This window comes from Staurois parvus, unplaced genomic scaffold, assembly GCF_062004578.1.
Source record: "Staurois parvus isolate SC_StPar_1 unplaced genomic scaffold, SC_StPar_1.0 ptg000730l, whole genome shotgun sequence".
In the NCBI taxonomy this organism is placed as follows: Eukaryota; Metazoa; Chordata; class Amphibia; order Anura; family Ranidae; genus Staurois; species Staurois parvus.
The window spans coordinates 244117-261713 of record NW_028318526.1 but is presented as its reverse complement, the minus strand read 5'-3'; the positions used below and the strand labels follow the sequence as shown (position 1 = coordinate 261713).

At 40.1% G+C, this 17597-nt stretch overlaps 1 protein-coding gene across 3 annotated transcripts in view; it reads right to left on the bottom strand.

The window, feature by feature from the left end:
• Positions 1-17597, bottom strand: part of ATG2A (autophagy related 2A) — a 140945-nt gene that overhangs the window by 66475 nt on the left and 56873 nt on the right. For all 3 annotated transcript variants that reach the window (XM_089653957.1, XM_089653958.1, XM_089653959.1), the window contains exons 23-28: positions 13653-13846; positions 10322-10402; positions 9399-9505; positions 8292-8384; positions 7982-8052; positions 199-275 (exon numbers count right to left, since the gene is read on the bottom strand). In XM_089653957.1, the coding sequence (XP_089510083.1) occupies positions 199-275; positions 7982-8052; positions 8292-8384; positions 9399-9505; positions 10322-10402; positions 13653-13846 (623 nt within the window). The remainder of the gene's footprint in view (positions 1-198; positions 276-7981; positions 8053-8291; positions 8385-9398; positions 9506-10321; positions 10403-13652; positions 13847-17597) is intronic.

Sequence of the window (17597 nt, the reverse complement as noted above, 5' to 3'; positions counted from 1 at the left end):
GAAACCTTTATGGCCAAGTATGCATGTTATGCTGATATCTAAAAACTATTTCTATAGGTTTACTTACAAAACACACAGAATGGCTGACTTGACTAGGTAAAGGTGGCTGCTACAATTTATGGGAAACTACATCTTGTAAATACGTATAACAGCTTCTGACCATAATCTAGGCTATTTCTCTGTTCTCTGGATACATACCAGCTTGGAGGAAGAGTTCCCCTTCCATGTTGTAATGACCAACTCCAGGAGATCAACATCCAAGACACAGACATAATCTGGTAAAACACACAGAAACTTGGTAAGTGCTTAAGTTAAATAATCATTTCCTTTACATGCTTGTGAACCTGCATGCCAGTGTGTATATTCACAGGGGCTCTATAAGTATAGCTCCAGACTGTTATATGGGGAAAGCCAAAACACACTAAAATTCAGCTGCTGACCAGAGTCAAGTTCTAAGCAGCATTAGTTATCTGAAAAAAAGACATACTATCAAAACACCACTTCCACAAAAAAAAAAAAGATCATCCCATGCATGTAACTTAGCTCCGTAATGTAGTGTTACACAGATATGAAAGGAAGATGAAACATCTTTTTCTATGAAAGCGGAGATAACACAATATTACCTTTATTTATCAAAATGTGATCACCAATGGGTCTTAAACCACAAGTGCAACAGTTAGTGCTCAGTATTCACTTGCAGCATGCAAAGACTTGGAGCACTCCACTGTACAGACTCCCAGTCCACCTGGGAGAACATTAAAATTTGCATGCTAGAATCTTGCATCATGACTACGTAAAGGGACTCTGGAAAAATTAAACAAGAATTCTGATTGCTAGCTATGCCTGACTGCTCTAATTTTGATCTTGCATTCTGCTCTGCAGTTTATATGAATCAGGCCCACTATCTATGAAATTCTTGGAAGATGCCTGTACCATTTTCCAGACGAGCAGAACAGGTTTCCTTAGTGTTCCTAAACACGCAATAAATATGCAAATCAGCATTTCTGAAACCTCTTTCTTTCAAAGCAAGAAGTATTCTAAGTAGTAAGAAGCCACTTATCTTATATTTCATGACTTGCAGGGAATGCTGGGAAAAAGATGCTACAGACACATCTAAAATACGTAAACACTTGTCAAACATTCCCACTGGAACTAGCAAGTAGTAGGAATGTTTACCAGAGAATGTTGAATGAAGGATCTGATTTCACAAAGCCAGAGGATCTGCTTCTCAAATGCTACTCAAAATGCTTTCAAGTGTGCAGAATTGGTATGTTAAGAACTTGATGGGTTGTTGAGGCTCACGATAAATATCTAGCATGAATGCCCATGAGCACCTAACCTTATCAACATGTTCAAGAGGAGACTGGAAAAATCTATAACTAAAGCAGAAAAGGTTTTTAACCTGAGGCATCGGATTGAACTGCACTGGGACAGATCAGATGACAATATCACCCCTGGTAAAGCAGATATTTGTGTCTGACTAAACCTAGAAAAGAAATGTCAATCAGGCAGGTTTGAAAAAACTTGCTGGACATTCATTCTTTAACTGAGGGTAAACCAACAGCTATGTGTCTCCCTTGTCTGCCATCCTCCTCCTTTCTTCACAGACATAACAGACACACTCATTAGGCTGAAACTCTGGACAAAGATCTCTTGCAAATTCTGGATTGTGTCTGCACGTCCAATTGTAATCAGAGGTCTAGGACCATGTTTTAAACAATTGGCTGGATTGAAAATTGCTAATTCTAAGGCTAAAGCTGGCCATAGATGGATCAAGTCTTGGTTGGTTCAGCAGGGACCAGCTGGGATTCAATTCACCATGGGCAGGCTGGTTGTACTGAGGTCGATCCATTGATCGACTTCAGTGCAACCAGCCTGTCGGATTTTATGTGATTACTATCGGGGGGTTATAGCAGCCAGCAATAATCATCGTGTTCTGCCAGTGCAACCAGCCTATCGGATTTTATGTAGTCACTTTCGGTGGCTATAGCAACCAGCAGTAATCACTGCATTCTGCCAGCAGGGAAGGCTCCCCGCCAGAAGAATACAGTAGTGCTGTATTCCCCCATCAACCCTTAACAGAGACTGTTCAAAGGAAGCAAAGAAGTATAAGTATGAGTAAAAATAAAAGTATATGATATGAGAAGATAATTAATTCTGAAAATATGTGTTTTATTAGAATAAACATGCAGACATTATGAACTAGCCACAGTGCTCTATACCAGTAATCTCCAAACTGTGGCATATGGGCGAATGCAGCCCTTTGCTTGCCTGTATGCAGCTCTTGGAGCACTATTCCTCACACTGATACGAGGCACTATTCCTCCCACAGACACCAATGATGAGGCACTATTCCTTCCACTGACACCAATGATGGGGCACTATTCCTCCCACAGACACCAATGATGAGGCACTATTCCTTCCACTGACACCAATGATGAGGCACTATTCCTTCCACTGACACCAATGATGGGGTACTATTCCTTCCACTGACACCAGCGATGGGATACTGATTCTCCCACTGGCACCAATGATGGGGCACCATTCCTCCCGTTGACACCAATGATGGGACACTGTTCCTTCCACTGACACCAATGATAGGGCACTATTCCTCCCACTGACACCAATGATAGGGCACTATTCCTCCCACTGACACCAATGATAGGGCACTATTCCTCCCACTGACACCAATGATAGGGCACTATTTCTCCCACTGACACCAATGATAGGGCACTATTCCTCCCACTGACACTAATGATGGGGCACTATTCCTCCCACTAACACCAATGATGGGGCACTATTCTTCCTCTTGCTGACCACAGGCGTTTTATATATTTTTTTTACCTCCATTCACCACCAAGCTGGAGACATTGTCTACTTCCACTGACATTGGGGCATTTTCTCTAACTGGCCATAGTCCAGCACTCCTAAAGTCTGATGGACAGTAAGCCAGTCCTTTGTTTAGAAAGTTTGGAGACCCCTGCTCTATATTTAAGAAATTGTATATGACTGACAGAATCCTTAACAGACCTAAATAACATAATGTATTTTTATTTAGGTGAAAATCCGTATGGTGAACTATTAAGAATAAAATAAAACTTGTGTTTCAGCATGAATACCTTCACAATATAAAGCTAAGCAGAAATGCTATGAACACCACTGGACATTGACTTTTGCTTGTCTGCAGGCAATTTAGCAAAGGAATTAATGGAGATAATTTTCAAAAAGAACTGGAATAACTCCATTCCTCTATTTTTTGTGTTTTCTGTCTCAGAAACAGAGATCTTAAGCACAGTCTGGATAAGCAATGTTTGACCCCTCCCATTAGATGCATATAATTACTTGAGGTCTGTGTCAGATGACCTTCTTAAACTACAGGTACAGATTATCAGATAAAATACAAAGTCCTGAAGACAATGAACATAAATTTGTTTAACATGGCATGATGATTCACATTGCTAGAGCCATATTTTCAAACACGGACATGTCCACACATTGTTGTCATGCTATGAGTAAAGAATTGTACCCAAGGATTTTGTTTTATGGTAGTTGAATGAGGAAGCCTCAGTAAATGTCAAGAGAAGCAGTAACCATTTTTACCTCACTGTAACTGGTTTGAATTCCCTTTTTAAAGGCCATTAGACATTGAGAAAGATTGTTTTATGTTGGTGCTGGTAATCAATGGAGGATCTGGAATTTTCCTACCAGTATACTAATGATATCTGCTGATCAGACAAAAATGAACAAACTCCTTTGTATTACTGTCTCATAAGCAGCAATGGGGGGATCCTTCAATATGAAAATGGATGATTGTTCAAAGATCTGATCATGTCTTTATGACAAACTCTGAGCCCCAGTTCACACCAATGCTAACTCCAAGTCGTGCGACTAAGTATGCTGTGCACCCTGCATGCCACTTGCTACCACTTCAATGACGCATCTCAATGCGTGTCGCAATGAAGTCACAATAGTGCAGGAACCTTTTTTGGAGTTGCTGCGACCTGAGCCGCAGATATTAGAATGGGGCCATTAACATACATTGGATGCCACTTTTCATGCTTCTTCGACGTTGCAAGCCGCATGACAACTCGCATTGGTGTGAACCAGGGCTAAATGCTAAAATCACTGTTCATTTTCAGTAAGCACATAGTTTTAATTATCACAATACAAACGTTCATCTATCATGTCACATTTTTACCAGCTTGATTTTGTGTTGTTTTTTTGTGTCAAATACAGAGATCTGTATATCAGCCACTAGATGGAGCTCTCAGTGGTTCTAAGTAAAGCTCATCATACGCTGTTAAAACTTTGGCAAATTCATAGGAATTCAATGAAATTCTAACATTGGATGGCTCTGCAAAAATGAATTACTCAACTGACTTTTGTCAAAGGAACTGGACTAAAAGTTGTCGGCTGAACAGCGCCGGCAGCCAATCTGCCCTACTGGCTATAAAAATACAATAGCTTGGCAGGATGAATTCATCCATCTATGCCGTTTTTGTGGATGGAGGTATCTGTTCAATTGCTCTCATTCAACCCACAAGCTTAATATGAAAGAAATCTTTTAGTGTATGGACAGATTTACTGTGTTTTTAAAACTGTTGAGATATATTACCAGCCATGTGAGAAGATCACTGCTTCCAAAGAGTCAGCTGACCCACAGACTAGAGTTTAGAGAAGGAGCAGTAAACCAAACTCATTATGTTCTGAGCCTATTACACCTCTTCCACAACTTGGTCTTTGTAGTTTTTTTTTTTTTTAACATGAAACACAATAAGTTTCCAAAATACAACAAGGGTTCATTTACGCTCACCGGCCACTTTATTAGGTACACCTGTTCAATTGCTTGGTAACACAAATTGTTAATCAGCCAATCACATGGCAGCAATTCAATGCATTTAGCAATGTACACGTGGTGAAGACGACTTACTGAAGTTCAAACTGAACATCGGAATGAGAAACAAAGGGGATTTAAGTGACTTTGAATGTGGTATGGTTGTTGATGCCAGACAGGCTGGTCTGAGTATTGCAAAAACTGCTGGTCTACTGGGATTTTCACGTAAACCATCTCTAGGGTTTACAGAGAATGGTCCAAAAAAAAGAAAATATTGAGTGAGCGGCAGTTGTGTGGACGAAAATGCCTTGTTGATGTCAGAGGAGAATGGGCAGACTGGTTGCTGCGACATTCAAATGGTAGGGTGGGAATTTGATGTAAAAAACATGAAAGCATGGATCCATCCTGCCTTGTATCAAAGGTTTAGGCTGGTGGTGCAATGGTGTGAGGGATATTTTCTTGGCACTAGCAAGGCATACCTAATCAAGTGGGTACACCCGTAGTATGGAAGAAATTATGGTCTCTGTTGCCTAAAGTGTTACTAAACCCAGGACCCTCCATTCACGATATCTGGTCTCACACAGAACACAGAAATGCAATTATTTTAGTAAATATAAACTGCTAAATACCTTTTCCCATTAGCAGTATATAGCACTCTTGTGACTTCTATCAGTGTCCAGTTGAGCATTGGTTAAAGCTTGTAGGAGCAGTTTTCATTCTCCTTTGACTGTCCTATGGAACTGCATAACACCTGACCCTCTGTCTGGAGAGTGCTGATTGGCCCTGGGCCGATCACATGCACCCTCCCAGAAAAAAAAAAAAACTCTCTAGTAATACACACCAAACTGAGCATGAAAAGGAGGATCAAAGAAGACGGATTAAACAGCCTTTTTACACAATACGGAGGATTAACCCCTTAGGTTCCACAGTGAGTATAACAGGCATGCTCTACTACATATACAGACTGATTTTACTGTTGTGGGTTTTGTAACACTTTAAGCTTTTGTATTGGGAAGAATTGAGAACAGGTGCATGCTTATTTTCAATAGAAAGGAGACCAATAATGTTACATCCTTCACAGGATGCTGTTGGCTAATTTCTGCATCCTAGTGGACTAAGTAACATTCAGATAGTATTTTATTACTAGTCTTTTAATTTCAGTATTCTGAATGATTTACATCAGTCTTTTTCAACCAGGGTGCTATAACACCCTGGGGTGCCTTCTGGGTTCTCCAGGAGTGCCTTGGCAAACTGTCTAAAAATTGCCCAGAAATTGGCAATAAGCCAGCGAGTGGGTCAAGCCTGCCTTTTTGTTATACAGGTTTTTATTGTGCAGCATTACAACCTTGGGTATTGTGCGGGCCGGTTGCTGGCATCCCAACAATCAATGGTGTCATTGCATTATAAGGAAGACGTCAGACGCGGCATTCCTTTTGTTTGCCCCTCCCCTGCCTTTCTACATCAGCACTGGGATCAAGTTAGCTAAGAGAGGGAGAAAAACTGAAGAAGAAAAATGCTGGAATAATAGTATCAGTGTGAATAGTACCAGTGTGAAAAGGTGTATTTGCTTTGTAAGAATAAATCACCTCTAATGTTGGGTGTCCTGCATGTGTGGATGTTGCTGCATTTTATAAATCTATTTGTTTTTTACATTTTAGAATGGAGTGCCTAGAGATTGTGCAGGCCTTTAAAGGATGCCTTGACTGAGAAAACGTTGAGAAACACTGATTTACAAAGCTACAACATTTTTTTGCATTAAGATTAGTTCACTGAGCTGCATTTTTACTGTGCTTGTTATTTTATCACATTATCATTTTTTCACCAACACCATCAATTCAGTCACTCTGTTGATAGTATGGGCATTGAAAAAAAAAAAATCACATTTTGTATCCCAAAGTGTGTTTTTTTTTTTAATCTCCACATCAAGTGGGTCTGCTTTCAGCCTCTTCAATGCCCCCTCACAGAATATTAAAGTTAAAAACAGCACTCCATGAAAACTCTTCCTAGTTTTAAAGGAAATGGTTTGAACCTCTAAAAGATTTTCTATTGCTGCCTATGACCTTGTTGGAAGATTTATTCTTATTTTGCCCCAGGTCTATTGACACCAGAACAAGATATTAGGGGAAACACACCTTTGGCTAGTTATGTATGTTCCATATGTTGTTCAGGTCCCCTACAACAATGCCTTTCCCCAATGTAGTGTCTGTTCACTAAAACGTAATACATGTAGCATTTTAACTACCAGTTGCACCTGACTTACATCAACTTTTATGATATTTTGTATGTAAACATCAATTCAGAAAGACTAACAAATGGGCTTCATCATGTTAAAATACTGCTATTTCCATGGCCCTCTGAACTCTATTATACAGTGCATTTCTTTTTATGTGCACATGCTGCACAATGTTTGCATTTCTCTTTGTAAAAACCTCAATAAACATTTATTAAACCAGAAAATACTGCTATCTTACGGCTGAAATTAAAGTGAAATGCAAGCGAAAATTTTTCAAGTAGCACACAGAGCAGGATCTCTGTGAAATAGTTTTTTGTCATCTGTCTCACCATTGGAGATATTGTTCCACACTTCTTATTTATTTATTGTAGGAACTTATATAGCGCTGTCAATTTACGCAGCTCTTTATATATATATATATTGTACATTCACATCAGTCCCTAACCCTCAAGGGGCGTACAATCTAAGGTCCCTAACTTACATTTATATATACACATACTATTTGGACAGGAATCAACTAACCTACCAGCATGTCTTTGGAGTGTGGGAGGAAACCATGGTACCTGGAGGAAACCCACGCAGGCACAGGGAGAACATGCAAACTCCAGGCAGGAGGTGCCATGGCAGAGATTCGAACCAACGAACCCTAGTACTGCCAGGCGGAAGTGCTAACCATTTAGCCACTGTGCTGCCCAAATTGAGAACAAACAACAGGAAATGAGAGTAAATCTCCCCAAATTGGGGAGAAACCCCATTTTCGACAGTTGTCTACTTTTGTCTTGGTGGCAACTCTAAAATCTTTTTACATATGAATATGCTATCTGGATCACATACTGAAGCTCCATGTTTACTTCCCAGGATAACAGATGATATTTGCATTTGATGTGTGATCACTGAATCAAAACATTTCATACCTCTCTTTAAATCAGTCACATCAGCTTCACATTTGTCTGACAGATAAAGAGCAGAATCATCTAAAATAAACCTGAGAATAGGAAAAAGAGAATGTTAATTCAATATGCAGAAACAGAAAAGAAGCTGGACAGAGGGTAAATAAGAGTGAGGCAATAAGAGTAATAACGTGAGTGGAAGAGAGTAAGAGTTGGACAGAATGAGAAAGAAAGAGAGAGAGAAGAAAAATTCAAAGTCCAACTCTACCCCAAACATTTTCTTTTAGCTTGTTGAAAAGTTAAAACACATGCTGAGCGGCTACACAGCACTCACCTGAGTAGGAAGGTAGATGTATCCACTACAATGTTACTGGATAGAGTGAATGTTTCTGCTGTGAGCAGAACTCTGACAGGGAGGTAGAAAGGTCTGGAAGAAAATGCATTTAATAAATAAAATGGTCATCTTATTTGGTGCAACCAGTATTGCAGTGAAGTGGACTTTTCAAATAAATTACAATTTATCAATAGCAATTTATCAATGGTTACAACACTGCACAAACTAGTCTGTAAAATGCAAACTATATTGACTGTACTCTACTGCTCACAAAAGCAGTAAAGACATCTTGAAGCTGTTCTCTTATTGTACTAGCTGCTTACTGCTGTGCAGAAGGAATCCATGATCTCTGTAGCATTATGACAGCAAAATTGAGCATTATGGAGTCACAATTGTGTTGGACTTTTACCAAAGTAGTACAGGAACCTTTTCCAAAATCACACTGTGCTGAGTTGTTTTGATGTGAATGGGCACCATTGAAAACAGTATGATTTCCATTGTCATGAGATTCTGTGCGACTCAAATCGCATCTGAAATCATACTAGTGTGAATGAAGCCTAAAACAAATTAAGTGTTCCAATTACATCACATGTGACACACTTTCAGTCTTAAGTTGAAAACACTCACTGTACCGTATCCATTGAGGAGCAGCTTTATCACATTAGGAAAGAAATGTTAGAACTAAAGAAGACCTACCCCTCTTCATTTCCTTAACACATGGGTAGGTGTTCAGAAATCCACAGGGCAGGGCCAATGGCATTGTTTGATAATATAGTGCAATATTGTCAACTCATTACAAAAAAGATAGAAGCGCAGTCAATTTTGGGCCAGAACTATAGGGATTTTTCCCATTTATTGAACAGATATAATATACTTTACATTTCTAATTGTATGTTTAACAGACTAAAAAGGGAGGGGATAGAAGTGCATTGTTAGTTTTTACATACATTTAAGTCACCATATTCACCATAATGCTGTCATTACATGTGCTGGTCATATGGAGATTTCTGCTGCCTTACATTTCACAAAACTATACTTCTTGTATACCGTCCACTGTGGAGCACATAAAAAACATACAAATGGAAGTTAACTTTTATTCATTAGTACCTGTAATCCACAGCACAGCTGAAGAGATGAGTGTGCAGTATGGTGATAACTGCTGGGGGAGTGTATCCCAAGATAGGTTCATCAACTACATCTAGTAGGTCCATAATCTAACAATGAGACATGAGAATAAAAGAACAAAATATATTAGTTGCTTCTATTAGTAAAAAAAGTGCTATTAAATGGTAATGTAAAGTTTTATTGAAAGCCAAAATACAACCCATGTATAAGGAATCTTAAAAAAGGTTGAATTACAAGAAAGACAGCCTAAGCAAAAAGAGTGGATGTGTGTGTTCGGGGAGGGGGGGCGGAATTTAAATAGGCACCAAACTGCTTAGCCATACACAAAGGTATGTAATATAATGCAGATCTCTCCCTATGCACCACACCTACAGTCTTATATAGGCAGGGAAACAGAACATCAATTTGAGTGACAACTAGTGACTGTAATGTGAGGGAATGCTATTTGAGCTCACAACCAAAAAGGAGAGGCAAAATCTACTGCAGAGCTGCTGGGCATTGTCTTGAATGTGACAGTCTACCTGTTCTGTATTCTCTTCCAAGCTTTCACTGACAATAAAGCTTGGCTATCTGGTCCCCTCTGTATCTGCAGCATAACCAATCATTCTTTTTCTCACCATCATGGTGACTATACCTGATAATGAAATATTTACAACCTAGAAAGCAGTTTAGAGAACGTCTTCATTGTGGATTCTCCTTAAAATGTTAGGACATTACTTTTACACTGCATATGACTAAGGCAGCTTTCACACAAATCTCATGTACTAAGATTTTTCAGCGAATTCATAGGGTTCAGATGTAAAGTAATCTGTATGGCCCTGGCTGCCAACACAGAAAAACAGTGTAAAGTGCACATTCAACACAGGGAATGGTCAAAATATCATTGAGAAAATTTAAAAACTTACTTGACTATACCAGCTTTGGTCTGGCAATGCCATGTAGTGACGTAAAGTAGCACCATCAAGCCTCAGAGCTACCAAGAATTCCTAAAATTAATGAAAAACAAAAGTATAAGATTGGCAGTATCCAATAAAAACATTATGCATGTGGAAACAACTCTACCTGTGTAATCAGCAAGCAGGGAAACTGCATGCTTTCAATTGCTCATGTTTATTTATTTATTTTACCAATGTCAATATAAGATAAATGCTCCATCTGCATTTATATATGTTATTTCCATAACATATATATACTGGAACAGTGTTCGTCTACACACACTATACGGTCAAAGGTTTGCTCATACCACCTTTCCTTTATGGCTATAATAGCCTCAATTCTTCTGCCAAACAAGATTATGGAGCATGCCCAAAGATCATTTGAAAAGTCAGGTACAGATTAAATATGACAAGACTAAGCTCACAAGTGGCTCAGTAGGATTGAGGTCAGGGCTCTGTGCAGGTCATGAAAGTTCCTCCACACCAGAAATGGATCTAGGAGACATAGCGGAGGAAAATTGGCAGAGAGTACTGGAACAGATGGTCATTGTCTCCTTGTCACCTATACCAAAGTTGACACAACTGTTTATAATTAATAGAATGTATTGCACTCCCCAGAAACGTTTTAGTGGTATCCTAGAAATAGCTCTGATTGCCCAAGATGTATCGCTAGTCCTGCTGATTTGCTGCACATGTTATGGAGGGTGTCCCAAGCTATTTTGCTACTGGGAGACTATACAGCTGTATCTCAATAAATTAGAATATCATCAAAAAGTTCATTTATTTCAGTAATTCAATTCAAAAAGTGAAACTCATATTATATAGATTCATTATACACAGAATGATATATTTTAAGCATTTCTGTCTTTCAATTTTGATGATTATGGCTTACAGCTACAGAAAACCCAAAATTTAGTATGTCAGAAATTTAGAATATTGTGAAAAAGTTCAATATTGTAGACTCATGTGGGGAGATTTACTAAAGCTGGTTCACTCAAAACCTCATGCATCTGTGCATGGTAGCCAAGCAGCTTCTTACCTCAGCTTTAGCAATAAAATCTGTAAGCTGAATGGTTTCCATGCAGAAGTGCACTAGTTTCTGAGTTAACCAGCTTTAGTAAATAAACCCCATGGTGCCACACTCCAATCAGCTAATTAATGTAAAACACCTGCAAGGGTATATTGGGCCTTTAAAAGGTCTCTGAGTCTGGTTCAGTAGGTTACACAATCATGGGTAAAACTGCTGACTTGACAGTCATCCAGAAGACAGTCATTGATACCCTATACAAAGAGGTTGCGTCACAAAAGGTCATTGCTAAAGAAGCTGGCTGTTCACACAGTGCTGTATCCAAGCATGATAATGGAAAGTTGAGTGGAAGGAAAAAGTGAGGTAGAAAAAGGTGCACAAGCAACAGGGATAACCTCAGCTTTGAGAGGATTGTGTAGCAAAGGCCATTCAAGAATATGGCGGAGATTCACAAGGAGTGGTGTCAGTGCTTCAAGAGCCACCACACACAGACATGTCCAGGACATGGGTTACAACGGTCGCATTCCTTGTGTCAAGCCACTCTTGAACCAGAGACAAATGTCAGAAGCGTCTTACCTGGGCTAGGGAGAAAAAGGACTGGACTGTTGCTCAGTAGTCCAAAGTTCTCTTTTCGGATGAAAGTAAATTTTGCATTTCATTTGGAAATCAAGGTCCCAGAGTCTGGAGGAAGAGTGGAGAGGCACATAATCCAAGTTGCATGAAGTCCAGTGTGACGTTTCCACAGTCAGTGATTATTTGGGGAGCCATATCATCTACTGGTGTTGGTCCACTGTGTTTTATCAAGTCCAAAGTCAGCACAGCCCTCTATTAGGAAATTCTAGAGCACTTCATACTTCCCTCTGCTGACCAACTTTATGGAGTTGCTGATTTCACTTTCCAGTAGGATGTGGTACCTGCTTACATTGCCAAATGTACCAACACTTGGTTTAATGATCATGGTATCACTGTGCTTAATTGGCCAGCAAACTCGCCTGACCTAAACCCCATAGAGAATCTGTGGGGTGTTGTCAAGAGGAAGATGAGAGACACCAGAGCCAACAATGCAGATGAGCTGAAAGCCGATATCAAAGCAGCCTTGGCTTCCATAACACCTCAGCAGTGCCACAGGCTGTTCGCCTCAATGCCACACTGCACTGATGCAGTAATTCATGCAAAAGGAGCCCTGACCAAGTTATGAGTGCATACTATACTGTACATGCTTTTCAGTATGACATTTCTGTACTAACAAATCCTTTTTTTTTTTTATTGGTCTTATGTAATATTCTAATTTTCTGAATTACTGAATTTTTGGGTTTTTCACTAGCTGTAAGCCATAATAATCAAAATTAAAATAAAGAAATGCTTGAAATATCACTCGGTGTGGAATGAATTTATATATGAGTTTCACTTTTTTAATTGAATTACTGAAATAAATGAACTTTTTGATGATATTCTAATTTATTAAGATGCACCTGTAGTTGTAATTATTAATAAGGTTTAATGTTTCCATTACCCGGGATTCACATGTGTGTACTGGGTGTTCTAGATGAGGAATTATACCCTCCGGAGGTTTTGATACCTGTCTCTAGGCTACTATTTGCAGCTCCCAAACTCATCTCCATGAAATAAATCTCCTCACACCCTCCTACTATAGCAGAATGAAGTAATTACATTAACTTCAATTTCCCTGGGGAGATATTAATTTATCAAAATAGGGGATGCACACAGATGGTTGATAAACTCTGGGACCCATAGCTAACAACAGCTGGCAGCGCCTATTCCAAGGGGTAAATTCTGAGATGAGGGAGTGGAGGGCCTAACATAAAGAGAACTGGTGCATGTATAGACACTTCCATGTTAAGATGATAGCACAGCAGGAAAAGATGGGAGTGGTGTTGGGGAAACCCTCCTGAGGGCAAAGGTTCTCACATTTGCGTGTTAAAACACATGTTCCTATCAAATCAGATAGGAAATATTAGCCTTACACCTCGGATTATATGCATACTGTGGGGAAAATAATTATTTGAGCCCTTCAAATTTTGTAAGTTGTCCTACTTACAAAGAAAAGAAAGGTCTTTAAATGTTATCATAGGTGTATTTTAAATTATAGAGACAGAATATCAACCAAAAATCCAGAAATTGTCTTTTTTGCTCATAATAAAACTTGTAGAACATAACTGAAGGCTAAATCAGATACCGGTATCCTTTTATATTCACAAAATTTTATATATCATTGAAAATATAGCCACCAAACCCTGTACATTGTTGCCATACCTTCACGTTCTTCACAAGGTTTAAATCAATGCGCACAGCCAGAGAGAGCATCTTTAAGTTCTTTTCTTTTCTGGTTGACGATAACTGTGCAGAAACACCCTCTTCTGAGATATAGATCGTGGGGTTCAGGTTTGCAGGTGGTACAAATGTGGGTATTTCTAAACTACTTGGTGCTAGGTAGTCCTCTACAGTAGCTGAACGTAGACATAAATAGAAAGAGTCACAAAGCGAATAACACAAAAAGTTTAATCTTTGTATTTAGCATTAAAGTCTTTTTTTGGAGTACCTTGTGGGACAGAGGAAGTCTTTCACCTTCATGTTATACTGCCATCTACTGTATAAGAGGATTAGATGCCAGCAAACAAAAAGACTATAGGACAGCCAGGATAACCTCTCTCCTACTACCAACATGCCTCGGTTTTTGCAGCACAGCATGATCATAAACACAGTAGGGTGGACCCTGTGTTTCTCAATAGGCACAGAGAACATGATTTCAGAGAGAGTACAAAACTATTATTTTCTTTGTCATCCATTCAGGATCACAGGATGTCTTTCAGGATGTCCAAGAGCAGTCCAACTGAAGGTTGGGTAACCTAGCAAACAATCGCAAACAGGCTCAAGAAAATTTAACAGTGGACTGCCTGCAGCTCAAAGAACTTGCTGGAATACCATAAACCTGAAGCTGGCATGAGATAAGGCAGAAAGGTGCAGCTGGTAGAGCTCAGAGAACATGTGAAAGGAAGACCAAACGAAAGCCTTATTAATCTGGGAAACAGTTGTCTGATGCAAGAGAGCGAAAAAGCAAGCACAAACCTAGTAGAGTTAGCCTTAACAGGAAAGGGAGAAACCCAATCCTTGAGATTTTAAAGGATATGTACACTTTAAAATAAACTGGGCTTAACCACTTTTCCTCTTTAACCTTACATAACCTAAACCACCCTCTCCCTCCACAGATGCATACTTAACTTCAATCAGACAGCCGTGACCTCTAGCGCTTGTTTATATCCAGCACAAGCCTCGCTGTCCTGACCGCACATTGTAGCCCTATGGAAGTCTGCGGGGCTGTGTCTTATGGTTAGTTTCAAGGACCAGACCCAGATTTAGTAAGTGATGAGTTGGTTCCAGCAACGATTTCTGAAGTTTCTGGATCCACCTCCCATTCTCCCAACAGAAAGTCATTTAAATATCCCACAATCGGGTTGACATGAGAGTGCAACAGGGACAACACTACACAAAAGGCCAAACTGCATGGTCAGGGCCACAAACTGGTAGTGCATTGGTCCTACAGCACACCTCAGAAAGCACTGGTGTTCTGAAAAGATAAGGACATGCATGTAAGCATCTTTGATGTCTACAGAAACCAGAAAGTCTCCCTAAAGAAGGGAGGCAATGACAGATCTGGTAAAGCCTATCAATTTGTGGACTTGAATGTAGGCGTTCAAAGCTTTGAGGCCCAAGATGGGATGAATGCCTCCTTTCGATTTTGGGACATTGAACAATTTAAAGTAAAACCCCAGAATAGCTCCACAAGAGGAACCAGAACTATGACAACTTGGTCCAGAAGGTCCAAGAGAGACAATCTGCAAGGAAACCCAGAAATGTTTGAAAGGAGAAAGCCAAAGGGTACAGGGAATGAAACTCAGTATTGTAACCCTGGGACAACACCTCACCCACCCAAGCATCTGGGAAATGCATGATGTCCAAGCCTTCTCAAAGGTCAACACACACACCTAAACTTTGAAAAGTGGTCATACCCTGACGGGGTGGAACCTGTCTATGGATTTGGCAGACTGTTAAGAGATTGTGCCTATTCAGACATCACCTGGCCAAGTAAAATCACAGCCAAAAACAGTTTCAAGGCAAGACCTACCAGTGCGAATAGAGCTTTGGAAAGGACCTATAGATCCTTATCTGCTAGGGTCCTTAAAAGCAGTTGATCCTCCTTAGGGATAGTAGTTGCCTTGTGAGACACAGCTGGATCTACAGAGGAGATGTCCCACTTATCAATAAAATCTGTACCAAACTGACACAAAGATAGCAAGCACCAAGGACAGTGAACAGTCTACCAGGATACTTTCAATCTTTGTATAGAAACAGTTTAGAACTCAAGTGCAAAGTCCTGATCTTTGCTGACCTAGGGGCCGTATATGATCTAAGGCTGGAAAAAGCACTGATAAAACAGGTAGCAACAGGTTGATCTTCTAGTTTTAGTCTCCTTTAACTTGGGTGTAATAGCAGTAGACTGCGATTCCTCAGGGGTAAGCTCTTAAGAGACTTCAATTCAGATAGAGTTTCAACGGCTGATAGCTCAAAAGTTGTTAGGGCTGCAAGTAAATCAAGTAAACAATTGCATGGGAGAGTCTTATGGCCTCAGCGATCGGATTCAGCAAATAACTGGGTAATTTGGGTAACAGAGTCCTGCATGACCATAGTAAAAACCTTCGATGAGAGGGCAGGGGATCCAACTACAACAGGCAGAGCTAAACTCCAATGGAAGAAAATCTAACAGCAGAGAACAACACAACTCTAGGCTGCAAACACCAGCACTATCAGTTGACATCCCAACAAATTAGCTGGAGGCACCAGGTACACAGTACGACTGCCCAACCCCTGCCACCCCCCCCCCCCCCCCCATTTTTCCCCACAAACACAAAAGGTCAGGATAATAGGTGGCAAGGCCTCAAGTGCTCACAAAACTCAGACAGCTGGTAGTAGGTAAGGGTCAATAATAGCTGGTGGTAACCAAAGGAGAAGGGGGAGAGGAGGCAGAAAAGCTGAACTTCTCCTTTTGGGTGAAGTTTCGTTTTAAGGTCACGTTAAGGCCAGTCCTGCAACGTCCAACCCAGTGGGGTCCAGATGTGGAACAGTCCAAAAGATTGTCTGGGGACAATCACAATAGAATAAGGAAGGGAAACTGCTGATCAGATAGGAAACCTTCAGCAGTATTGTAGAGAAGAGTCTTGATTGAAGAAAAAAAGTGTAGAGAAAAAAGTTGCTAGGAAACTGGCAAGCTGGTATGAGAAGTGGTTACCATGGACTGGCATTCACTTGTTTTTTTGTTTGCCAGTGTTCAATCCTGCTATAGGTGGCAGTATAACTAACATTTTAGACTTTCTTTGTCCCTCAATGGACGAGAAAGAAAATATGACAACTGTCTGAATGTACCTGGCACTCACAGGAATAGCTACAGTATTATAAAGGGATCGCTTAATGTGGCCATTTTAGAACAACACAATGCTTGGATAGGGTTTATGAAAACATAAAATTTGTCTATAAAATGTCAGCCTCTGTATTCTTGAACTGACAACACGCTACTCCTTTTCTGAGTGACTTTTGGACTAGGATCCAAACCCGCCAGAAAGCAGTCATGTCTACAGGGCAATCATCTGTGTCAGGGGCATTCCCAACCCCATAATTACATGTATATGTATGTCCCTTTATACATGCGGCTGTGGGGCGTAGTATGCCCCAGCTGCAGATGATTGGCTTGTACAGGCAACAGCATACTGGCGGGTTCAAATATGTGGGTGCGGATCCCAAGCCAAACATGCCAAGCTCATTATTATGCCCAATGTCACCCTACAGATACTTCGGGGTGAGATTGCTTGCTAACCTTCCATTGATTAATATATTCTTTTCTGTGTGCATAGACACACAAAGACTATCTTAAACCATTTAAAACCCTTTATGTCTGGGGTTCATGACATACATAACAAAGAGGTAACTGGAGATGTTATACATAAGAGTGTGCAGGAAACCAGTCCTAAGATCGTTATCCTGCTCCACAGAGAATGTCTCAGGACTGTTCTCTAAGAGATACATTTTTTAAAAACTGCTCATGACCACAAGCTGCTCTTTACCATAATGAAACTAAAAAATGCATCATGGTAGCTCTAATGCTTCTGAAATAAAGCTATATTAACTTGAATCCTGTTGCAACGATAC